General features: G+C 41.9%; 2 protein-coding genes across 11 annotated transcripts in view; one reads left to right on the forward strand and one right to left on the reverse strand.

Annotated features, from left to right (window-relative positions):
* Positions 1-11114, reverse strand: part of FRK (fyn related Src family tyrosine kinase) — a 154278-nt gene extending 143164 nt beyond the window's left edge. For 2 of the 9 annotated variants that reach the window (XM_001112190.5, XM_028847052.2), the window contains exons 1-3: positions 10869-11114; positions 9764-9958; positions 8783-8885 (exon numbers count right to left, since the gene is read on the reverse strand). The gene's annotated coding sequence lies outside the window, so the exon portion shown is untranslated. Of the gene's footprint in view, positions 1-1322; positions 1377-8476; positions 8763-8782; positions 8886-9763; positions 9959-10868 lie in introns of those variants that run through there. The other 7 variants (XM_077999299.1, XM_077999301.1, XM_077999302.1 and 4 more) reach the window with 4 other exon arrangements.
* Positions 11115-11196: 82 nt separating this feature from the next.
* NT5DC1 (5'-nucleotidase domain containing 1) overlaps positions 11197-25849 on the forward strand; it is a 147230-nt gene continuing 132577 nt past the window's right edge. Inside the window, exons 1-5 of one of the 2 annotated variants that reach the window (XM_015137316.3) lie at positions 11197-11387; positions 16494-16585; positions 18335-18406; positions 20848-20954; positions 24922-25001. In XM_015137316.3, coding sequence (XP_014992802.1) covers positions 11295-11387; positions 16494-16585; positions 18335-18406; positions 20848-20954; positions 24922-25001 — 444 coding nt within the window. In that variant the 5' untranslated portion in view covers positions 11197-11294. 2 annotated transcript variants of the gene reach the window in all.

A 25849-nucleotide genomic window follows, 5' to 3' on the forward strand; every position in this document is an offset into this window, starting at 1 on the left:
CAAAGGACATGTATTTCTTACAGTTCTGGAGGCTGGAAGTCCAAGATCAAGGTGTCAGCAGGCTTGGTTTCTTCTGAGGCCTGTTTTGTCTTGTAGATAGCTGCCTTCTCGCTGTGTCCTCACATACTCTTTGATTATGCATCCCTGCTGTATGTTTACATGTCTAATTTTCTCTTCTTATAAGGACAATAGACAGATTGAATCTGGGCCCACCTTAAAGCCTCATGTTAACTTAATCACCTCTTCAAAGGCCGTATCACCAAGTATAATTACGTTCAGAAATACTGAGGGTTAGAGCTTTAAAATATGACTTTTGGACGGACACATTTCAGCCTATAACAAACCCCAAGGCACATCAGATTTTCCTTCTCAAGGAAAAAAATACTAATTACAAAAAGGTTTCCAAGAAGTTTGTTTCAAAAGAATATAGAGTCCCTGTCTCACAATGCCAGATTTAGCAAATAAAAATATAGAATATCAATTTAAATTTGAATTTCAGATAAATTTGAATTTCAGATAAACAAATAATGCTTTAGTATTAGGAAGTTCCACAATATTTTGGGCATTGAAATTTAATTGGGCATTTGGGATTTTGTCTGTCAATGTTAGTCTCAGATAAACAGGATGAAGAGCATGATAATGAGCCTTGTCACGGGTCCTACACTCTGTCCCACTGCAAGGTTAAATCCCTTCCATGGGAAACAACAGCACCCCCAACATGAGCTTGGGGATCCCAAAGCAGAGAAAACTAGGTCCTGATTCGCATTTGGAATTCTGAGAGAAAACAGTTTTGCAGAGTGTCCTGTGATGATATGGGACAGTGATTAGAATAGGAACAGTGGGTCACATCTAGAGACAGGGTCTGAGGTAGTGACCTCACCTTCCCGCATCATAGCACATACATCTTCTTTTTCTGTGGTTCCAAACCCAAAAGTTTCCTGTGATTGCAAGATAAGTATAGAGGTTGGCTGAGTGTGGAGAGGCAGGTCTGAAATTGTCTCATGGTTTCAGTCAAAGCTAAACATGTTTTGGACAACACTGAAACTGAAGCGTTTTAGAGTTTATGCAGCAGTGGTGGTTACAGACATTGAGTCCAGAGGAAACCCAAAATCACCAGGGATGGTCTAGTCCAGGAAAGGCCATGTATATGGATTCCATTAACCAAGGATCAAAATCCTCTCTCCAGACCTCTCAATAGTGTGTTAGCCCTTCTGCAATTTAGAAGCCCCACACCCCCAAAAGAACAGTCAAAGTCAAAGAGAGGTATTATAAAGTGACAGTCAAAGAGACATTAAGTTTAACCTGGAACTAGCTGAGCTTACCTTGAGTTTATCCATATTGTATTTCCATCTCAGTTGCTGGCAAATCAACATTCCCTATCAAATATCATTAAAGTTGATTATTTGAACCTTAAAGCAAAACTTAACATTTAATTAAATTTCAATTCATTGCTCTACCATTTGAGATTTTTTTAAAAATTGTAATCCTGCCACTTAATATTTATCCAAGAGGAACTCATTTCATATTGTAAACATTTTTTTTTAATCTAGACACAACTTTATAAGAAGTTTCCTACAAAAGTGAGAGGTGAAGCCAGCTGGACTTCCTGGGTCAAGTGGGGACTTGGCGATTTTTTGTGTATAGCTAAAGGATTGTAAATGTACCAATCAGCACTCTGTGTCTAACTAAAGGATTGTAAATGCACCAATCGGCACTCTGTAAAAACACACCAATCAGCACTCTGCGTCTAGCTAAAGGATTGTAAATGCACTAATCAGCACTCTGTAAAATGGACCAATCAGCGCTCTGTAAAATCGACCAATCAGCAGGATATGGGCAGGGACAATAAGGGAATAAAAGCTGGCCACCCCTGCCAGCAGTGGCAACCCGCTTGGGTTCCCTTCCACGCTGTGGAAGATTTGTTCTTTCACTCTTCACAATAAATCTTGCTTCTGCTCACTCTTTGGGTCCGTGCAACCTTTAAGAGCTGTTACACCATGAAAGTCTGTGGCTTCATTCTTGAAGTCAGTGAGACCAAGAACCCACTGGAAGGAACCAACTCCAGACACATTTTGGCAACCACAATGGGACTATCGCCTGTCGCCAAGCAGTGAGTACCATTGGACCCCTTTCACTTGCTATTCTGTCCTATTTTTCCTTAGAATTCGGGGGCTAAACACCAGACAACCGTCGGCCAGTTAAAAGAGACTAGCGTGGCTGTCAAACTAAAGACACAGGTATCAGGCTTTCTGGGAAAGGGCTCTCTAACAAACCCCAACTCTTTGGAGTTGGGAGTGTTGGTTTGCCTGGAACCAGCTTCCACTTTTCCTGTACTTGTGGGCTGAGCCAAGGGTCGATAGAGAGGAAAGCCATTCAGCTCTGGGGTCCGGACAAAAAGTTGGTTGACCCTGTAGCCATGTGCAAAACTCTCAAAGTCACATCACCCAAGCGAGACTCGCCCATCTATCCTATCTATCCTGACCCTCCCCTCCTGGGTCCTAACGCCTGTCAGACAAACTTTCTCTCACCTCTTGCCTCTCTTCTCCGAGGCTAGTCCCACTTCTAAAAACCACTCCATCTCTGGTGCTTTTCTAGCTTCTCCCATCAGAATGATTTCTAGTATAGACTTCAGGACTCTGTTACCTTCTTTAGGTACCTGGGCTTACGAATCAGAGACATAGTTTTTGCCCAAAGCCCTGTCGGCAGGGGGCAGGGGGTCGGGACTATCTGGAATTTTAGGATCCCTCCTCAGACTCGAAGGCCTGATAAAAGCTATTCCTGAAGCTAGGATACGGGGAGCCTCAGAAATGATATCCTTCCTATGCAAATGATGAGAAGTGAGAACAAAAGGCATCACTCTTCCAACCGTGGAGATCCCTTCCCTCCCTCAGAGTATGGCCCTCCACTTCATTTTGGGGGCATAATATCTTTATAGGACAGTAGTAAGGTCCCAATACTAACAGGAGAATGCTTAGGACTCTAACAGGTTTTTGAGAATGTGTTGGTAAGGGCCACTAAATCCGATTTTTCTCAGTCCTCTTTGTGGTCTATGAGGACAGACAAAGGTGCAGGTTTTCAAGAATGCATCGGTAAGGACCACTAAATCCGACCTTCCTCAATCCTCCTTGTGGTGCAGGAGGAAAACTAGTGTTTCTGCTGCTGCGTCGGTGAGCGCAACTATTCCAGTCAGCAGGGTCCAGGGACCATTGCAGGTTCTTGAGCAAGAGGGGTTTCTGCTGCTGCGTTGGTGAGCACAACTATTCTGATCAGCAGGGTCTGGGGACCATTACAGGTTCTTGGGTAGTTGGCGGGGGGGGGACAAACAAACCAAAACTGTGGGCGGTTTTTTCTTTCAGATGGGAAACACTCAGGCATCAACAGGCTTATCCTTGAAATGCATCCTAAACCATGGGGACCAGTTTGACCCACAAACCCTGAAAAAGAGGTGGCTCATTTTTTTCTGCACTATGGCCTGGCCCCAATATTCTCTCTCTGATGGGGAAAAATGGCCACCTGAGGGAGGTATAAATTACAATACTATCCTGCAGCTTGACCTGTTCTGTAATAGGGAAGGCAAATGGAGTGAAATACCTTATGTCCAAGTTTTCTTTTCACTGAAGGTGAATCCACAACTATGCAAAGCCTGCAATTTACATCCCACGGGAGGTCCTCTCAGCTTACCCCCAAATCCTAGCCTCCCTATCGCTCCCCTTCCTCTTAATGATAAGCCTCCTCTAATCTCCCCTGCCCAAAAGGAAACAAGCAAAGAAATCTCCAAGGGACCACCAAACCCCCCAGGCTATCGGTTATGTCCCCTTCAAGCTGTAGGGGGAGGGGAATTTGGCCCAACCTGGGCACATGTCCCCTTCTCCCTCTCTGATTTAAAGCAGATCAAGGTAGACCTGGGGAAGTTTTCAGATGAACCTGATAGATACATAGATGTCCTACAGAGTCTAGGGCAAACCTTTGATCTCACTTGGAGAGATGTCATGTTGCTGTTAAGTCAAATGCTGGCCTTTAGTGAAAATAATGTGGCTTTAGCTGCAGCCTAAGAGTTTGGAGATACCTGGTATCTTGGTCAAGTAAATGATAGAATGACAGCTGAAAAAAGGGACAAATTCTCTACCAGTCAGCAAACCATCTCCAGTATGGATCCCCACTGGGACCTTGACTCAGATCATGGGGACTGGAGTTGCAAACATCTGTTGACCTGTGTTCTAGAAGGACTAAGGAGAATTAGGAAAAAGGAATTATTCAATGATGTCCACCATAACTCAGGGAAAGGAAGAAAATCCTTCTGCCTTCCTCAAGCGGCTACGGGACGCCTTAAGAAAATATACTCCCCTGTCACCTGACCCACTTGAGGTTCAATTGATCCTAAAAAATAAGTTTATTACCCAATCAGCCACAGATATCAATAGGAAGCTCCAAAAGTGAGCCCTGGGCTCTGAACAAAATCTGGAGGCATTATTAAACCTGGCAACCTCGGTGTTCTATAATAGGGACCAAGAGGAACAGGCCAAAAAGGAAAAGTGAGATAAGAGAAAGGCTGCAGCCTTAGTCATGGCCCTCAGACAAACCTTGGTGGTTCTGAGAGGACAGAAAATGGAGCAGGCCATCACCCAGTAGGGCTTGTTATCAGTGTGGTTTGCAAGTACACCTTAAAAATATTGTCCAACGAGAAACAAGCTGCCCCCTTGCCCATGTCCACTATGCCAAGGCAATCACTGGAAGGCACACAGCCCCAGAGGACAAAGGTTCTCTGGGCCAGAATCCCCCAACAAGATGATCCAACAACAGGACTGAGGGTGCCCGGAGCAAGCACCAGCTCATGTCATCACCCTCACTGAGCCCCGGGTACATTTAACCATTCAGGGCCAGGAAATTGACTTCCTCCTGGATACTGATGTGGCTTTCTCAGCATTAATCGCCTGTAAGGTCCGTTACCAGTTGAGGAATCCTGGGACGGCCTGTAACCAGGTATTTCTCCCACCTCTCCAGTTGTAATTGGAAGACTTTGCTACAGATAGTAAGTATGCTTATCTAATCCTACGTGTTCATGCTGCAATATGGAAAAAAGGGAGTTCCTAACCTTTGGGGGAACTCCCATTACATATCAGAAGGAAACCATGGAGTTATTGCACGCAGTGCAAAAATCCAAAGAGGTGGCAGTCTTACACTGCCGAAGCCATCAAAAGGGGAAGGAAAGGGGAGAATAGCAGCATAAGCAGCTGGCAGAGGCAGGGAAAGACCAGCAGAAAGGAAAGAGAGAAAGCGACAGAAAGTCAGAGAGAGAGAGGAAGAGAGGGGAAGAGACAAAGAGGGAGTCAGAGAGAAAGAGACAGAAAGTCAAAGAGAGAGAGGAAGAGACAAAGAGAGAGTAAGAAAGAGAGAAAGAGAGAGACAAAGAAGTCAAAGATAAAGAAAGAGAGATGGAAGCAGTAAAGAAAAAACAGTATATCCTATTCCTTTAAAAGCCAGGGTAAATTTAAAACCTATAATTGATAATTGAGTTCTTCTCTGTAACCCCATAACACTCCAATACCACCTTGTTGTCAGTGTAAACAAGGGCATAGCCCGAAAATACTGAGGCCACTGACAACCCATAGTCTTCCTATCAAAAATCCTTAACCCAGCAGGTTTCCTAACAGGGGATCTAAATCTTAATTAATTATCATACAAATGTCCGACCAGACCTAGGAGGAACTCCCTTCAGGACAGGACAATAGACGGTTCCTCCTAGGCAACTAAGGGAAAGAGATACAATGGGTATTCGGTAAGTGATAAGGCACTCTTCTAGAAGCAGAGTTAGGAAAATTGCCCAATAATTGGTCTGCTCAAACTTGCAAGTTGTTTGCACTCAGCCAAACCTTAAAGTACTTACAGAATCAGGAGGGAGCCATCTATACCAATTCTAAGTTAATATGGACTGAAAAACGTTTTATTACTAGCAAAGAAAAATTAAAATCCCAAACTTACAAGGTTTTCAACAAAAGTAAAGTATGCTAAAAGTTAACAGTGTAACATGTATTATCCTAACTTCTAATCTTACAGAAATCAGACCCTATCAGTGCCCCTCAAAGCTCAAGTCCATTAGCGCAGGGCCATACAACTAATACCCCTACTTATAGGGTTAGAAATGGCCACTGCTACAGGAAGTGGAATAGCAGGTTTATCTACTTCATGATCCTACTACCACACACTCTCAACGGATTTCTCAGACAGTTTGCAAGAAATAACAAAATATATCCAGTAAGGATAGTAACTACAATCCCAAATAGCCTCTTTGGCACTCTCCAAAACTGCCAAGGCCTAGACCTCCTCACTGCTGAGAAAGGAGGACTTTGCAGCTTCTTAGGGGAAGAGTGTTGTTTTTACACTAACCAGTCAGGGATAATAAGAGATGCCACCCAGCATTTACAGAAAAGGCTTCTGAAATCAGACAACGCCTTTCAAACTCTTATACCAACCTCTGGAATTGGGTGACATGACTTCTCCCCTTTCTAGGTCCCGTGACAGCCATCTTGGTATTACTTGCCTTCGGGCCCTTTATTTTTAACCTCCGTGTCAAATTTGTTTCCTCTAGGATCAAGGCCATCAAGCTACAGATGGTCTTACAAATGGAACCCCAAATGAGCTCAACTAACAACTTCTACTGAGGACCCCTATACCAACCTGCTGGTCCTCTGACTGGCCTAAAAATTTCCCCTCTGGAGGACACTACAACTGCAGGGCCCCTTCTTCGCCCCTATCCAGCAGGAAGTAGCTAGAACGGTCATCATCCAATTCCCAATAGCAGTTGGGGTGTCCTGTTTAGAGGGGAGATTGAGAAGTGAAGCCAGCTGGACTTCCTGGGTCAAGTGGGGACTTGGCGATTTTTTTGTGTCTTGCTAAAGGATTGTAAATGTACCAATCAGCACTCTGTGTCTAACTAAAGGATTGTAAATGCACCAATCACTCCTCTGTAAAAACACACCAATCAGCGCTCTGTGTCTAGCTAAAGGATTGTAAATGCACCAATCAGCACTCTGTAAAAACGCAGCAATCAGCACTCTGTGTCTAGCTAAGGGATTGTAAATATAACAGTCAGCACTCTGTAAAATGGACCAATCAGCACTCTATAAAATGGACCAATCAGCACTCTGTAAAATGGACCAATCAGCAGCACACGTGTGGGGACAAATAAAGGAATAAAAGCTGGCCAACCCAGCCAGCAGCAGCAACCCACTCGGGTCCCCTTCCATGCTATGGAAGCTTTTTCTTTCACTCTTCACAATAAATCTTGCTTCTGCTCACTCTTTGGGTCCGTGCCACCTTTAAGAGCTGTAACACTCACTGCGAAGGTCTGTGGCTTCATTCTTAAAGTCAGCGAGACCAAGAACCCACTGGAAGGAACCAACTCTGGACTTAAAAGGACTTTGTCCCATTACATCCTCCCTCTCTATCATCAAAAATAAATTCACACACAAAAAAAACACAGTGAAATTTCTAAGTAGGCTTCTTTTTCTTGTGGTAAGAGCAGAGTAGAAAATCAAGAGACTAGAAAATGAAGTATGTTTTATTAAGAAATATAAAGATTTTAAGATTACTTAAAAAATGAAAAATATTCCTCATGCAGAACTACTGCCATCTAAAGGCATCAGCACAATATTACAAATAAGTATTTGGTTCTATGTAGCTAAAAGGCTAATATTTAAGTGCCACAGAGTTCTATTTTTAGAAACTTATATTTTTCCTATTTTTTTCCAATTTAGTGAATGAACTTTTTTCTTACCCCTTAAAGAAATTATATGTGCCACAGAAGATATGTAGATTGGCTTAGGTTATACAAAAAGTTGAACATACAATATTTAATTAGGAATATTTAGAAAAGCATATTTTAAACCAATGAAAAAAGAAACAGGCCATTTCCCTCCTTTCCCAAAATGTTTGGCAAATCATATTTACAATATAGATGTTAAAATACAGTATTATCAATTCACAAAAGATCAGTTAGTGAGATATTATGAAGTCTAAAGCTTAAGCTAGTTAATCACAAGTCACACCTAAGGTTAAAACTGCTAAATTATAGTACCACCTCAATTAAAAGCAGGTTCATTGTAATAATGAAATTCAATTCTAGAAAATCAGTTGTAACATAACTTCCTATTTCTGAATATTTCTAAATTATTACATGACTCACAAGTATAAGAAAAAACAGTACATGAAATACTGAAAACAAAAAAAACTAAAACTTCTAAAACTTCACAGCATGGTATTAATGTTACACATAAGCAAAAGTACCCAACTTTAAGAAGTCAACAAATAACATAAACCCAAGTTCATGTCCTTTACAGATCTTTCAAATGGCAAATATTTCCTACATTTAACACAACACTGATTCAACTATCCTTATTAACTGCCTTAGTCGGCTCAGCCTGCCTTAACAGAATACTACACAATGGGTGGTTTAGACAACAAAAAATTATTTTCTCACAGTTCTGGAGGCTGAAAGTCCAAGATCAAGATGCTGTGAGGGTTGGTTTCTGGTGAAGCCACTCTCCTTGGCTTCAGACAGCCCTTTATTTTTTTAGACAGGTTCTCACTCTGTCACCCAGGCTGGAGTGCGAAGGCCTGATTCCAGCCCACTGCAACCTCCTCCTCCCAGGTTCGAGCGATCCTCCCACCCCAGCCCCTAGAATAGCTGGGACTATAGGTGCCTGCCACCACACCCTGCTAATTTTTGTATTTTTTGTAGAGACGGGTCTCGCTATGTTGCCCAAGCCGGTCTTGAATTCCTTACCTCAAGCGATCCGCCTACCTTGGCATGATGCCAGGCAGACAGCTGTGGTTTTCTGGCTCCTCACATGGCCTTCTGTGCTTGCAGACGCTGGTGTCTCTTCCTCCTAAGAATGTTAATCTTGTTGGATTAGGACTCCACCCTTATGACCTTATTTAACATTAATTACTTCCTTAAAGGCCCTATGTCAAATACAGACACATTGTAGGTTAGGTCTTCAACACATGAATGAGTGGGGGACAAAATTCAGTCCATGATACTCAAAGAAACAGAAATTAATTGGTACCTGAGTAGAAGATTGAACTTGTAGTTGATAATACAAGAGCTGTGGCATTTTATCAGTAAATGTGATAGAAGTTTAATGTGCAGGGAAAATGAAATATCCTTATCTGGAAATAACCTTATCAAACCATTAAACTGTGTGTTTGTATTTAAACTCAGGGTTATGTAGGGAATGGGAGAAGAGAAGGGAACCATCCCCTATATTTCTGGAAGAGTCAGACTGAGGTTTGAGGTAGAAAGGAAAGGTGAGTGGGGCTCAAGAAAGTACCAGCCTCTAGGATTGGATCATTTGCAAAATTCTCCCACAAAGTTTAAATGATGTGGACTCTCTAGCACAAGAACTGTTTGTGTAAACATGCAGAATATATATAACTTGTTAGATGTGCAGGTAAAGGCAAGATTCAGTCCCAGGACCACTTGACTATACACCCAGGGGTCTTTTTCTCTTTAAGAGTGCCCTGGTTCCCTCTCTCCCCTCACCCCCAATTTCCTGTTCACAATTCAGCACACTCAAGAGGTTTTGTAAGGACAAGTTTTGGCTAAGTCAACAAAAAACAATCCTTTTCTACTCTTCCCTCTTAAAATGAATGTACTATTACATTTGTATTACTAAGGGAAGTCCCTAAAGCACCTAAAGCACCTACTCCCACATGAAACAAGATATTCCCCAAGGAAACGTGTGCCCTTCAACGTGGCATCTACCTGGAAGTGTGACTTTGGTAGCACTCTATTGCAAGGGGCAGAGAAGAATGCCAAGGTCAATGCTCCAGGGCCAACAAGCTTTTTCCAGCTCCTCCAACAATCCAGCCTTTTCTCTTTTGGTTCACAGACATCGAAGACATGGTTGTTGAACTCATCAGTGAACAGCTCAATCTTCTTGAAGATTCTTTACTTTTCCTATTCCAGAGAGATTTGTTTGGGGCTTTTAAGTATCATAATGGAACAAGTTATCAATTTTATTCAAATGGGTCTACTAGGTATAAGTGTCCTCCTACTCAATTGCACTATCTATTGCACTAAATTAATCCTCTGGTCTATTAGCCTCAAAAGGATTAGTATTTGAAAGGGTTAAATGCAGTTCTTAATCAATTATATTTTCATTATGTCACGACTATTGATTTGTCCCATTAGACACACTGTTCCTTTAAATTTAAAACTGAAGCAATATAAACATAATAGATTTCTATTTTCTTTTTAAAATGAGGCACTATGTAATAAAGATCTCAAAGTGCTAGTCCTTCACATCAGGAAATCCGGAAGAGAATTAAATGCCCTAAGGCATACATTGTATGTAATGGATTAACTTTCTCTGCATCTAAAATGGTAGTAGTTATACAGTTTTTGAGGGAATTAAGCAAATGTCACTCAAATCATTTTGTGCTCTATAAACCTTACACCCGGTTTACAAAAGTTTTCTTTTTTCTGTAGCATACTCTATATATTTCTATGAAGTGTCTGATGTCCTTTCATAGAAAATTCTTCGTTACAATAACAAAATAGGATGATCAAGTAATAACCAATATTGGTTTCCATAACCAGTATCATCTTGCAAAACGGTTCTTCACGAGGTCTGATACATTTATTTTCTAACACACTCCAGGGTATGAAATGGTGAAAGGTCTCTCTCTCATTTTACACTTAGGAAACCAAGGAATAAAAAGTTTTTGGTTTAAACCACTGTCAAAGATCACGTGGGCGAAAAGACCTCCCAAATCGCAGGCTAACTGGGTCAGAGGGATATTAGAGAATGAATTTTTTCCATGATCTTACACTATTTCGCACACAGGGGTAAAAGGTCAAGTCTAACCTCAGGATCTCCTGGTTTCCGAGGCGCCCTGAAGGCGATGGAGACTCCCGGTTAATTTTGTGGTAGGAAGGGCTAAGTGCCTACAGGTCTCAGCTGTGCAGCAGCGGCACCGCTCCTATTGCCTTCTGGGTTCCCAGGCTTGCGGGACAGAGCGAGGTCGCCGGCGCTGGGGTATCAGGAGGACGCGAGCTGACTACCTGACTCCGGACGGCGGCGCAGGACGCCGGCCGCGCGAGGGGCGGGGGCTAAGCGTATCCAGGGGCGGTGCTGCAGGGCGCGGGAGGCGGGAGAGGCTGCCGCGCCGGTGCCCTGACAGCCGCAGCCCCGCCCCGCCGCGTCCGACCCGGTCCTGTCCCGCAGCGTCCCGCCAGCCAGCTCCTTGCACCCTTCCCGGCCGAGGGGCTCCTCGGTGCTCCCCGCGCAGCAATGGCTCAGCACTTCTCCCTGGCCGCCTGCGACGTGGTCGGATTCGACCTGGACCACACTCTGTGTCGCTACAACCTGCCCGAGAGCGCCCCGGTGAGTGGCGCGGGCTCCCCGGGGCGCACTGCGCGCAACCTCCATGGCGGCTGGGGCTTGAGTTTCCTCCAGGCTTGGGCAGCGGCGGGCGCTGTCGGGGGCCTGCGGCGGCCGAGTCTTTCCGCAGAGCGAGGCCTCCAGCGGCGAGACGGGGCGGAAGTGTGCAGCCTCCGCTCCGCGCTAGTGCCCTGGGGACCGGCACATTTAGCTCAGCCATTAGCTAATGTTGAGAGAGGTAGGGAAGAACGAAGGAGGGGCAAACTGCGCAAGATCGTGCTGGGGAATTGGTTTCTAGAGCAGAGGAGGGGCGGGGTCAGGAGCACTGGGGCTGTCCTTGAAGATCCCATGTCGTGAAACTTCTCTGCATGTCTTTCTGGACACAAGCTGATTGTGGACACAGCCACTTGATTTGGGACTTGCATTTTTCTTGGCTGCATTTTTCAATTTGCACGATCAACCACCCATCAGTGTTTAAACTGCAATCTGGGAGAGATGCGTAGTATATAGCGTAGCGTATTGGACGGAACACTAGTTGAGAAGTCATTAAGATCTTAGCCCTCATTTTACCTTTTGTCAAGAGAAGAAAATAAGTATTTATTGCGCAGCGACTGCGTGCTCCGTGCACTTTGAATACATTCCAGTCCTACCAACAGCCTGCAAAGTTTAGGTCCTCACTGTGCCCTAAGGGAGGGGTACATGGAGTATGCATGCTTCCAGACCTGTACTCTCAAATTAATTGCCCTCCCTCCACTATTCCTTTGGTTTCCCAATTCCCAAGGAAACTAATTTTGAAAAGTTACCAGATTTTTTTTAGTCCAAGATCTAAGCATCCAGACAGAAAAAGAGCTGGTTATGAGTACAGTAGTGAAAGCGAGGACTCCTCAGCCAGACTGCCTAACATAGGACACCAGCTCCGCTGTTACTAGCTCTGTGACTTTGAGCAAGTTACTTAACCTGTGCTGCTTCTCAGTTTCCCCATCTGTAAAATGGAGCTAATAATTGGATTTACCTCACAAGATTGTTGCAAGGATTTAATGAGTAAGAGATGTATAATGCTTAGAATAGTACCTTGGCAAAGACAAGTGTTTGCTTTTATGGTTACCACCCAAACCATTTGGAAACCTCAGTTTATGGGTGGAACTCTAGATCACTGGTGCAGACATCCAGCCAGGGCTGTACCCCATTATGGTGATGTCCCTGCACCCGCTAGTTCAGGTACACGTTAAAGGTCAAAAAAGAGTGGCTGCTGGAATTTCTTGTGTGTTGTCTATGCCCAGATGCTATTTTTTTTTTTCTTTTTAATGTCCTTTTTCTGCTGTTACACTTTCCTGCTTTCTTACCTTCCAGGTCTGGTTTCCTTAGTCACATTGAGAATTAAGAAGGCTTTTTTACTGCTTGGTTCTTCGGTCACTGCCTCCCCTAAGTCTTTGATACATGTTTTCCTTCCCTCTGTGCCTTTTAAATCCTTCCTGAATCACAGTTTTGTGTGTCTCCTCTTTAGTTACCTTCATTTGGAGAGAATATTTTTAAACCACTGTCATGTTAGAGCTAGTGTTGTCCATAGGTGATCATAAAATTTCAGAATATAAGATTCTGAAAGACGAGAGTTTTTTTAACTGCAAACCTGGAGAATAGTGATGTTTAAAGCTTGAAGACGGTAACCTATGAGTTTTGGATCATGTTTGGTGTGGAAAATCTTTTTTTAAGTCCCACAGTGTGCTGAGCACCATGCTAGAGCTGAGGATACAGAGATCAACACGCAGGCCTCCAGGCAGCCTTAGGCAGTAGGCAAAAATGCTGAAGAGTCTTGGTCCCCTGCGATGGGTAGTATGACCTGGGTCTTGCTGCACGCTGCCAGTGCCTGGAGGGCCTCTTTGCTCTGCGCAAAAGCTCTTCATCCCATCAGGCCTCATCTTTAACATGGTTCCCCTTAGGAAGCTTTTTTGGCCCTCTAAAGTTTGCCCTTCCACTCTAAGCCCACCTTCAGTTTTCCACAAAACCCTTCTTCATTCCTCAGAGCACATACGACATGATATTAACACTTCCTGTTTACTTGTTGGACTTCCCCTAGAGCTCCATCTGTGACAGTTTCCTGTGTGTTCTATGTGCCAGACTTAGTACTGGGCACATACTGGGCTCAATAAATAGACTGAATAGGTAATTGGTATTTTAATAACACAATATGATACAGCCATAATTCTAATAAGCATGCTGCTTCTATGAATGGATTTAATCCTTACAACATCCCTGTGAGGTAGATATCATCACCACAGCCACTGTTAAGAGAGCATTGAGCAATGAGGCACAGAAAGAAAGTGTATCCAGGGCAACCGAGCAAGGTAGTCTGGCTGTGGATTTCTGCTTCTTCCCACCTTGCTGTCTGTATGGTGCCCTAAAACACAGAGGGAATGCCTGGAGCTGGCAGGTGAGGAGGTGGAGAGGAGTGCTTCACCCACAGGAGTTATAATAAAGGCCAGGACCTCGAGGTGAGCAACAGCACCAGGAACTGCTGGGTGCAAGCAAAAGGTGGCAAGTTTCAGGAGAAGATGGTGGAGAAGTCAGTGGGGGCTGCATCACAGAGAGCTGCGAGTGCCTTTCCTTTCAGTTTTGTAGGCATTCACATGAGGCCTCGGAAAGGCATTGTAGAAGAGAGGATGACACGTGGTTTCTCCTAAGGTTGCAGACTCAGAAGTCTGATGCCAGTCAGTTAACGTAAATGTGTGAGTGGGAGAGCAGGGTCCCAGATATTGCATAGGACATGCTTATACCAACAAAAAGTATTTGTTGTTTATTTGAAAGTCACATTTACCTAGGCATTTTAAAATTTTATCTGGCAACCTTAAGTGGGAACCAAACATAATTTGTAGGCTGCATACGGACCACAGGGTACCAATTGGCAACTGCTGTAGAGTGTGTATTATTATGAGTCCTGAGAGACTGTGAGGTGGTGACAGCTAAGGCTGGGAGAGGAATGTCTTAGAGAGCCCTGTGCCGTGAAGGTTTCTAGAGAGACTCAGGACAAACTGCAAGAAGCCTTCTGCTTAGACCAGGGGTTTCAGAGTACAGATGCCCCTGCTTTTCTTCACACTGCTGTTCTCTGCTTCTCTCCTTGTCTATTGGCCCCTTCTCTCCTGTTACATAAAAATCTCCTCCACAAGGTAAGGAACACAGCTGTGGCTGTCCCTGTTGGCATCTCTGATGGAAAGGGCTCCTTCGTTCCAGGAGATTTCGAGTGTTTTAGAATCACATGCCCATATCGTAAACTAATCACTTGGATAACTGGAGAAACTCAAAAGTGCCTCAACCAGAGGCAAATCTAAGGTGTACAATAGCTGACTCTTAGGGGCTTGTGAAAGCCAGTTGTTAACTATTCAGGAATTGTGCAAGCAGGTAAACTGCTGTTGGTGGCTTGAAACAGGCCATGGTGGGAATATTTACACCGTGGAGATGGGCAAGCGCCACACGTCAGGGCATTGTTTCTGTTTTTTTGTTTTGTTTTGTTTTTAGCAGCATATGACATAATAATAGCAAATACTTAAATTGGATTTGCTGGTGTGCCAGGCTCTGCTCTAAGCACTTCACATCTGTTAGCCCTGCAGCACTGGTTTCTTATAAGCAGGATCATGATATGGACTTTTTATTGTCCATAGTACTTTGTACCACAAAGTGACTCAGTGTATTTTTTATTGTTTTTTCCTTTTAATGAGTAAATGAAAATCTGTAAGACACGCAGGTCAGTGGTTTTCAGTGTTCTCTGTGCTTCAGAGGGGGCCCTCTCTACCATGTACACTTGGAAACTCTGGGTAGTTTTAAGAAGTGTCACCTATGGTTCTGAATCACCATCAGGGTTGAGAACTGTTGATATATAGTGTTAACATAATGTGGGTCGATTAACAGTTGACCTGGATAAGGTCACATTACACTGGATGGAAGTACATGTATACTGATTTTAATTAGCTTTATGACAGGGAGCAACTCAATTTGACATTTGACAAGGAGCCTTTGCTTTCTCCATGCTCATATCCTTACACTCAGACCCTGATACCGCTACTCCAGCTGTGTGCAGGTCCCCTCAGTTTCTGAACCTGAGTCACCCCCCATTCCCTCTGCATTCACCCAGCAAACTGCTACATCTAAGTATCAGTGTAAATCTCACCACCCAGGAGAGATTTCCCCCACTCCTCTGACTCCATCTTCTCCCTAAGAGTATGACATGTTATCAAAACCTGTCATGGGTTAATATCTGTAGAAGAAGGGTCGGATTGTTCAGTGTGTCCTTTTGGACACTGTGCAGGTTGACTCAGACCTCTGTTCTGCTCAGGCTCGAGTGTCCCTGACACTGGCCAAAGAACACTTCGAGGTAGAACAAGGTTGGGCCATCTGCCTTTTGTGCACTTTTTGTTTGGTATGTACAGTTCTTTTAATGTTAGCCAGCACTTAAAAACCAGATATTTTACTCAAAAACCTAGCATTTTTTGTTGTTGAGAAATAAGATCTGTCAGCAATCAACAGAGTATTTATTATTGTAATTATTGTACTTGCTTCCAGAGGCTTTCTTTGTCCTTTTTCTTTAGGTATTTTTTTTTTTTAATGGTTTTTGTGTATGTGTGTATGGAGAAACAAGAATGATTTCCTACATCTGATAAAGGCGTCGTGACTTGTTTAGATCACCTGCCTGGTCCCCATATGTATTTCACTCTGAGATTTCCTTAACCTGGGGCTTTTCTGGCCAGAATGGACCAAGGATGGATGGATAGAGTGGTCAGCATATTTATTATCTTAGTGATGTATTAAATAAGTTTAAAAAGCTTTGTCAAGTCTTAAATTATGATTTCCAACCCAATAGAATTCAGGAGTAGGGTTAATAATTGTCTTTGGTTGTATAATTGTATGCCGATGGTATAATTTTGAACGGGACAGCTACCTGGGGCATGCAGGAGTTGATAAATTGCTTGTGAGGAATTAAACTGCGGAACTTCGCAGTTACAGATATTTCCTTCCTCCTACTTGCCCCCATCAGCAATTCCATTAGGGTTTTAGGTCTGTGACATTAAGAATGAGTAGTGGGTGTTATATTTAATCTGTTTTTCTTCCCCTTATTTGCAGCTCATTTATAATAGCTTTGCCCAGTTCCTAGTTAAGGAGAAAGGGTACGATAAGGAATTGCTCAGTGTGACCCCAGAGGATTGGGATTTCTGGTAAGTTCTTTTTTGTTGTTGTTGTTTTTTAAGTCTGTACATCTCCTGTGGTTCTAACTGTTACTGATAAAACTGTAATGCTTTCTCTTCTATGAAGACAGAATGTGAAATGTGAAATTGAGTCAAAGGACTCATGCCTTCTATATTAAAAGTTTTGTATTTAATGAATTAAAGTGTTTTCTGCTTTAAACACTTTAAACACTAAAAAAATTAGACTTGCCTAATTAAATGTGAAAATAAGCTAAGACGTTATGTGACTAATTTGGATATTTTCGTATAGCTTAAGTTTGTCATAATAGCTTCAGAGGTTAGTGAGAACTGTTTCTAAAATTTACGTCTTTAAGAAAAAGGTTTGGCTTACTATCCTTTAAGAACTATAAGAGAAAAGGAGGAATCATCACATTTTGAGTAAGTCTGAATTAAGACCATTGGTTTTCTGTCATTTAGATCGACATTCCTAAGACTCTTACTGCGAATTCCCTTCCTGGGTTAGGACTCCCAACTTCCCAAAGCTTCCTTTGTCTTCCTCATTTAGATAACAAAACAAACAAATATCCTAAGCCACTTTAAATTGTTCAGTTTAAAATCAGACCAGGCGGGCGTGGTGGCACATCTGTAATCCCAGCGCTTTGGGAGGCTGAGGTGGGCAGATTGCTTGAGTCTAGGAGTTGGAGACCAGTCTGGGCAACATGAGAAAACCCCAACTCTGCAAAAAATAAAAAATAATTAGCCAGTGGTGGCATATGCCTGTATTCCCAGCTACTGGAGAGACTGAGGTGGGAGGATTGCCCGGACCCAGGAGGTCCAGGCTGCTGTGAGCTGTTGATCATGCCACTGCATTCCAACCTGGGGTAGAGAGTGAGATCCTGTCTCCAAAAATAAATAAATAAATAAAATCAATAACAATCCTAAACCACATGAAAAATACCTACATTATGTTGATCTAGTATACATTCTTTTGATATTTGGTTAGTCTTTTTTGATGTATCATTTTTGTAAAAGGAACAAACAGTAATATGTTACTGTATTAAATTACTGACTCTGGAAATTTTACCCTGAACAAAAGTAAATAATCCTTCTAAAGTACCCTGTCATTTTTTGTTTAATTCCCTTAGTATTTGGTAGCCATTATACCACTTTGCTTTTATTATTCATAATAATGAATCTGTACTCACTTTTCTCCCCAAATCCCACAAGTCTTTTACAGTAAAGGAGATAAAACTTAGTATTTGACTTTCTTTTAGTGGTTTTCAATAATATGCCTTGTCCAGAGAGCAAGTTCTTGTAACCTGACCTAAAATGAGATGAATTCTAGAGTGTAGGAAAGACTGGCGAAGTGCTTAACTTGTAGAATATAAATGTGTGTGTGTGTGTGTGTGTGTGTGTGTGTGTGTGTGTGTGTGTGTGTTTAGTGGAAAACATTTGTGACGTTTAACAAAGTCATGGGATGATGTTCAGGTTCTTTTTTTCTCTTCTGAGTTTTAGATTTATGTTTTGAAAAGCCTAAAGATTTTATAAACTAAATATGCTGTCCTTATTTGCCTACATAACAATTTTCCTTTTATACCTGCTCAGTGATAGATATTTTATTTTACGGTTCTTAGATATTCTTAATTGTGTGATTAACATACCATTCCCCTGGGTGAGAGAATACCTTTTTAGCATTATGATGTTTGGAAAATATAGGTTGTCATTTCTTAGGTTAGCTAAATATATGAATCGATTGATAATCAAACTTTCCTATTTCAGTTGCAAAGGTTTGGCATTGGATCTAGAAGATGGGAACTTCCTTAAACTTGCAGATAATGGCACTGTTCTCAGGTAATAAAACTTAGTTGTGAAGTCAAAATTGTATCTTCTCTGAGACACTTTATTACTGAGTGGTGTATGACCCTTACAGTATGGGTTAAATACAAATATTTTAATTAATCAGATGACAGATTATCTGTCTGCCTGCATGTCTTTGTATGAATTGTTTGAGCCATTTAAATATGAATTTGTGAGCATTAGATTTAAAGGTCTAGTTCCTTTATGTTTACCTCATTAGAAATATTTGTAGGACATACAATAGAAAGTTTACAACTTGCTACATCTCATTGACCACTCCTTCTGGCAAAAGAGCCCAGGAATTACACTGTTTTAGCTTGACCACTCCTTCTGGCAAAAGAGCCCAGGAATTACGCTGTTTTAGCTGAGTATGTAACTGCCTAAAATAAAATTGGGGTTATTTTGGTTAAGGAAGAAAGAATGGGTATGGGGTAGGGGTTGGTGGTCTGTACCCTCCACCCTCTCTTTCTCCATTTATCCAAATTTGGCCCTGTCATGCGGGGGTCATGTTGTGTCCTAGCTCCTTCTGGAAGTTTTTCTGGACTGTTCCAAGTCTCATCAACCTCTTCCTCCTTCCACACTCCAGGCTGAGTTTCTTTACTTCTCTCCTCTCTGAGTGGGCCCAGCCTCTCAACTGTTGCTCAGGGTATGACAAGCAGTCCAGAAGCAGCCGCTGTCACTGCTCTGTCTCTCACAGGGCACCAGGGAGGGAGCATCTGTTTTTTTTCCAGTACTAATAGTACAGGAAAGTCCACATGGCCATGAAGCTATATCATTTATTACATATACAAACAGGATCAGAATCAAAGGAGAGAACTCCCAGGCCCCTAATATATGCTCTCTGTTGATGCATCATTCTTTTTGCATGATGTAAACACCCTTCACATTTTCCCCCAGACCTTCCCCTAAGGCTCATCTAACTACAGCAGGTGTAGCCCCACCTTTGGTATTTTGTAGTTTGTTTCCATGTTTATTTCTCAGGCATTGACAGATAGGGTACGTGTAAATGCAGCTTTGTCTTTGACCTTTAACTTCACTGTCAGATTCTCACAGTGTTCTTGGCTATCTTCAACCACAGTTAAAAGAATGAAAAGCTTTCTACAACTTTGTTTCTTTCTCTCTTTGTTCTGTGTGTCTGTCCCTGTCCCAGTACCCCTCACACAAGGTCTGTCTCTCTCCATCCAAGTCCTGGCTAACCTTTAGTTTCTCCTGAATTTATTAGCATACCTCCTTGATGCTTTCTTTCAACCAATATAGTAGATTCCTTTTCTGATCATATTTCCCATTCAGGATCCTTTGATCTTTACATATAGCTTTCTAAAATGTTAACCGCTTTATAAAAGGGAGCCCATTTGTGATTTTCCCCCATTTGCTTTATTTATTTTATTTCTTTTTTCCTTCATATTATTTTGTTAGCACATTATAACACCAAGAGAATAATACTCTGAATCATTATAATTTCTCATGATAAACTACATTAACATTTCAACTACAGTAGTTCCTCCTTATCCTTGGAGATTATCTTCCAAAACCCCCAGTGGTTGCTTGAAATCACGGATAGTACATATCCCTATATGTACTATGTCTTTTCCTACAATAAAGTTTAGTAGATAGAGTAAGAAAATATAAAATATAACAGTAGAACTCAGAATAGTATGCAGTTTAAAACTTATGAATTGTTTGTTTCTGGAACTATGCCCTTAGTATCGTTCAACCCAGGTTGACCACAGGTAACTGAAACTGGGAGAGCAAAACTAGATAAGGGGAAACTACCATATTTCTCTATAGCATAGGATTCTCTTAGCTGGACCTAACTGATGCAAAAGCAGTATTTTGAGCACAGAAAATGCCTACTTTCTTGTCATGTTGCTCTGTTTTTCCACATTCCTCTTTGATTTCCCCATGTGGTTTTAGCCATGCTGTGTCCTTGAGTAGGCAGGTTGCTCCTCCTCTTGTCTTCACAGTCCTGCGTACTCACAGTCATCCACCTGTGGGTGCCAGGTGCTTCTTGTGCCTCCTGTGGCCCCGGTGGACTCATGCTTTGACTCTGGTACCTACTCCTCTTTCTCTAGTGCTTCCAGAACCAGCTTCCCACTAATCCACATGGCTGTTTTCTAATTGTTCCAGGTATGTTCATCTTGTTTGTATAGTTAAATGACAACTTCTCTAAAAAAGGGTGGTATCTTATCCAGTGATGACCTCAGAATGAGCATCTCCTAATCACCTGCTACTTGGTGGATTAAAGCGGTGAAGTGCTACAGCTGTCCATAGAAATGCTTTACAGAATCCTAAACAGGGAGGCACCTAGTTGAAAACAGAAAAACTCTATGTATTTGTTAGCTGCAGTGGCAACAGGGATCAACAGTCCCAATGACAGAGGAAGGGGCATTCAAGGGAACCATTAATGAGCAATGTACATCCTCTCCCAAAATCAGGGCAAGCCATGGCACCAAGATGATGGCTCCAGAGGTACTGGCAGAGGCATATGGCAAGAAAGAATGGAAGCACTTCTTGTCGGACACTGGAATGGCTTGCCGCTCAGGTATGACTCAAATGAGGCAGCTCCACCATCCACTTCCTGTTTGTTTTGTACCCTAAACCTTCGATGTCAGGACAAAGAAGACCCCCTTTTCTCCTGCTGGGCAGGATGCAAAAGGGAGCAGCTTCAGTTTTATAGCAACAGGATGTATTTTTTCCAAGTGTATTTGACTTCTGTTTGGCAGACGGTTCAAAATACTGTTCACAAAAGATTTTATTGGCACTCCTTTTACCTGTACTTATTCTGGTTTAAAGATTAGCACTTGGCCGGGCGCGGTGGCTCAAGCCTGTAATCCCAGCACTTTGGGAGGCCGAGATGGGTGGATCACGAGGTCAGGAGATCGAGACCATCCTGGCAAACACAGTGAAACCCCGTCTCTACTAAAAAATACAAAAAACTAGCCGGGCGAGATGGCGGGCGCCCGTAGTCCCAGCTACTCGGGAGGCTGAGGCAGGAGAATGGCGTAAACTCCGGAGGCGGAGCTTGCAGTGAGCTGAGATCCGGCCACTGCACTCCAGCCTGGGCGACAGAGCGAGACTCCGTCTCAAAAAAAAAAATAAAAATAAAAAAAAATAAAGATTAGCACTTAGGAATAATACAAGTTTTTTTAAATGTAGAGAAGTATGAAAGAAGGAAAAAAATGGCCTGTGATTCCACAGCCCAGTTAAAGTTTGTTTACATTAAATATTAATCTGAGCACATGGTTAGAAAATGTAAATATTATAGAAATGAATAGAAGGAAGAGTAATTGTCTTCAACTCCTGTCCTATTTTTTAAAGGCATACAAAAGGGATTATGTATTTACCTTGCTCTTTTCAATTTACATCTTGGAGAGTCTGGCATCAGCACAGACACACCAGGTACACTTAGTTCTTCTAAACGCTGGGATGCTCTGCAATTCAGTGCCTGTATCATGATTTTTTTCATCAGGCTCCTAGCAGTGGACATTTATGTTGTGTCTGGTATTTCACAATTACAGACAAGCCTGTGGTGATGTTTTCATGAATGTATATTTTTCACTTTCATACATATATCTAGGATAAACTCCTAGAAGTATACTTGCTCTAAAGATATGCAGGTTTAAAATTTTGATAAACATTGCCAAATAAGTCTTTTATTTTCAGGAACTTCAGTTGATTCTATAGTTGTAGCTTTTTTCTACATTTAAGTATGTTAATCCTCAGAGTTAAGAACAGAGTTGTAAAGTACATTCCGTATCAGTACGTTTAGGAAATTTAAAGCACTGATGGATGTAGAGATGTTTAATGACAACTTGTTTAATAATCTCTTTCCAGGTTGTTGACCTAACATAAGAATAGTGTTCCTTGCCAGCTGATCTCCAGAGAGCAAGTCCCTTTGAACTTATCTTCCCCAAATGGTAGATTATGCAGAAACAGCTTGGTCTAGTGGAAATCACAAGGGGCTTGGTGCCAAACAGTCCTGGATCATATTGGCTCTGTTATTTGATGGATAAAGTGACTCTGGTACTAAGTCACTCTTAGCATCAGTTTTCTCATCTTTGAGCGGAGATAATACCACCTTTGCAAAAGTGAGAACCTTTGTTAACATAAATTGTTCCCTTCCCCTCAGTCCTTCATTTGCCATTCTACCATGGCCACTAAGACAAAGGGAGTAGGGTTGGTAGTAGCTTCTTGGGGAACAGTTTTTCTCTGTGTAAAACTTCATGATTATGGGACTTGATCTTGATTCAGAGGCTTGTTTTGTTGAACTGGACTCACTAATCACTTCATTCGCAATGAGCTGTCTCTTCTATACAGAGGTAGAGGTTGAAGCTTCTGTGTGGTATAGTGTCAGAGTGTGGGTATTGGGTGAGGCATTGCAAGCAGCCGGGCCCAGTTAACAGCTCAAGGCTGAACAAGCCCCTTTGTGTCCACACAGCGGACATTCTGCCCAAGTTCAACAGTCAAATAACCTTAGCCTCTTGCGTTGTGGGTGAAAACCAATGAGCTCTTCTCATTCGGTTCCCCCTGAATTATTTGATTAGACCTCAACCCTTACTCAACATCAGTAGTTCAATTCTTAGACTGAATTTCATCTATTAGTACCCACAAAGGAAGAAGAATGGGAGGAGAAAAGCAAGGTTATGTAACTGGCAATGCTGGGACGCTTCCTGCTTCAACAGTGCTTGAGATAGCTGGCCATGAAGTTGGGTCAGTCTAGTGTCAGGCCAAGAGATACAACAAAAGTGCAGATTAATGAACGTTGGGAAGCTTTGCCCACTGTCCTAAGTCTTGGGAGTCCTGGAGTGTCATATAGTCTTACCGCATAGCAAAGCAGAGGCAGAAAAGCACATGGCATATCGTCTTCCTTTTCTTCCAGATCACTGGTTGTTCACACTGGCAAAGCCATGCTAACCTTTCTTAGGAATTAAAAAGAGCCTGAGAGGTTCCCCTAACAATATAAGCTGTGAAAGAGTGAAAAACAGGAAGACTGTATCAACCAAAATGTTTTTAACTGAGGGAATGGACACAAACTGGCACAGCCATTTTGTGAATTAACAAAAAGAAAACTTTGGGTTTTTTTATACATTTTAAAATAAATTTACAGGGAGAAGTAAGAGGCACAAAATAATATTCAGAGGAACAGAACCCTGGCTTCTGCATGTGGTTTTCTTCTAATTTCCTTATAATACCTCTGCATTCCAAAGTAATCTATTTGATTATTGGATTACTCATTCATTCATTCATTCATTCATTCATTCAGCAAACATCTTGAGTGCTTAGAATATGCTGAACACTGTGCCTAGTCAACACTAAAGAACAAGCCAAGTGTGTTCCGTCACCTCATATACATAGCTTACAAATGAGAGGACGGGGAAATCAAAATCAGGCGATTATAATGATGTAATATAAAACCTGGCTTTACCTATTAGTTTTGTTTGATTCTTCTTTGTGTCAGGTATTCTCTAGGGAACTCTATGAGGTTGGGTTCCCTCAAAAGCAGAGTGGTTATTCTTGATCCCAGTAGTCAGGAGTGAAGGAATGAGAGGGTAGGACAATAGGAACAATAGTTGCTGGACTCCACTGGGACTTCCAAGGAGAAGTGCAAAGAATACCTCCCAAAGTTGTCTGTCCATGGAACAGGAAGCAAGGCATTCATTTACTGGTTTCTGAACCTGTTCCAAGTGTGAAGTTGGCCACATGGACTCCAGAGCCTTTAGGAGAAAGAGAATGACACAGTTGTGCCAAGGTGGGATGGTGCTGTTAGCATAGTGGTGGTTGAAATCAGATGTGGGCCAGGGGAATGTGACATGGGTCATCAAAAGTGTCTGTTCAGGGACAGCAGATCCAAAAGTCACATGTGCCAAAGAAGGGCTCAAATGTAATTCTACCCTATGGTCATACAGAATAAACCAAATCCCTCTCTTCCACGAAATCTTGGAATGTACCTGTCCTACATTCTACAGTTTTTATAAGATAAGCACACTGTGTCTTCACATGGCATGGTTATATTCTACTTCTCACCACAGTTTTTTTCACATTATACTGAAATTTGTCTTAAATGGCATACAAATAGAATGCAGTACTGTAGGTGGGGTCAGCCAACCAATCTGAAAAAGCACTATTGTGTGGAGCACTTCGTGGTACTCCAGGGTTAGGTTAATTGATTGTTTTGAAATTCAGTGACGTAGATAACATCATATGGCTTTTTCATATTCTATTTTATTTTTTGCACATAGCCTTTTTAGTTTTTATGTTCTTTAAGATGACTAAAACATCTTCGAATACAATGCTTCAAGATACCATATTTTAACTTTCTTGTGGTGCCCTCAGAGCTTAAATCTTTCTTAAAAAACAGTGACAGCAAATAATGGTGCCATTTTGAATTTAAATGAAGGCTTCTTCAGATAATTAAACCAAAATCTAGTGTCTCTTCAGCCATACTCTTGTGTATTTCACATACATGTAGCATTATGTTGTTCCTAGTTTAAATTTTTGTTATTTTTCAGGAAAGTATTATTTTTACGACAACTACTTTGACCTGCCAGGAGCTCTTCTATGTGCCAGGGTGGTGGACTATTTAACAAAAGTAAGTGGGGACTCATTTTTTAAAACTATGATATGTAGTCAGTCATAAATTGGAGGACCTAATTATATATTGCTTCTGAGTTGTCATTTTGCTTAGTTTCTTCTTTGTGGTTTCAGAGGTGACTGGGAAAGAAAAACATGATGAATTTGCTTAAAATATTTTTGGAAAATTAAATAGCAGTGACCTTTTTTTTTTTCTCTCAGGAAAAATAAACCTGTTCTCCAGCAGAGGGTGCAAAAGTTTAGGAAAAGAAAATGAATACAGAACTTGCATCTGGACAAAACATTTTCTTTAGCAAAATAAATAGTTTCATTAGCAAAATAAAAAGTTAAAGGTGATTAAGAAAATTCAGCATGTCTTTAAGCATTCTAAATACTATAAAAGCAGAAAAATTGGGTGAAATTTTAAAATTCACCATTTTGAACATCATTTAATGAATATAAATTTTTTCTTTTGTACTGTATATCAAGATTAAATAGATCTCTGGTTATACTAGTTTATACTTACAACTGAAGACCTATGAGCATAAAACAGATTTATCTGTCAGAATCACTTTCCTTTATGCATATGTCTTTTAAAAATAACTGCTTTCGGGGCCAGGTGCAGTGGCTCACGCCTGTAATCCCAGCACTTTGGGAGGCCAAGAAGAGTGAATCATGAGGTCAGGAGTTCAAGACCAGCCTGGCCAATATGGTGAAACCCCGTCTCTAATAAAAATACAAAAATTAGCTGGGCGTGGTGGTGTGCATCTGTAGGCCCAGCTGCTAGGGAGGCTGAGGCAGGAGAATTGCTTGAACCCGGGAGGTGGAGGTTGCAGTGAGCCGAGTGCACTCCAGCCTGGGCGACAC

This window comes from Macaca mulatta, chromosome 4 (genome assembly GCF_049350105.2).
Source record: "Macaca mulatta isolate MMU2019108-1 chromosome 4, T2T-MMU8v2.0, whole genome shotgun sequence".
NCBI classification, from domain to species: domain Eukaryota; kingdom Metazoa; phylum Chordata; class Mammalia; order Primates; family Cercopithecidae; genus Macaca; species Macaca mulatta.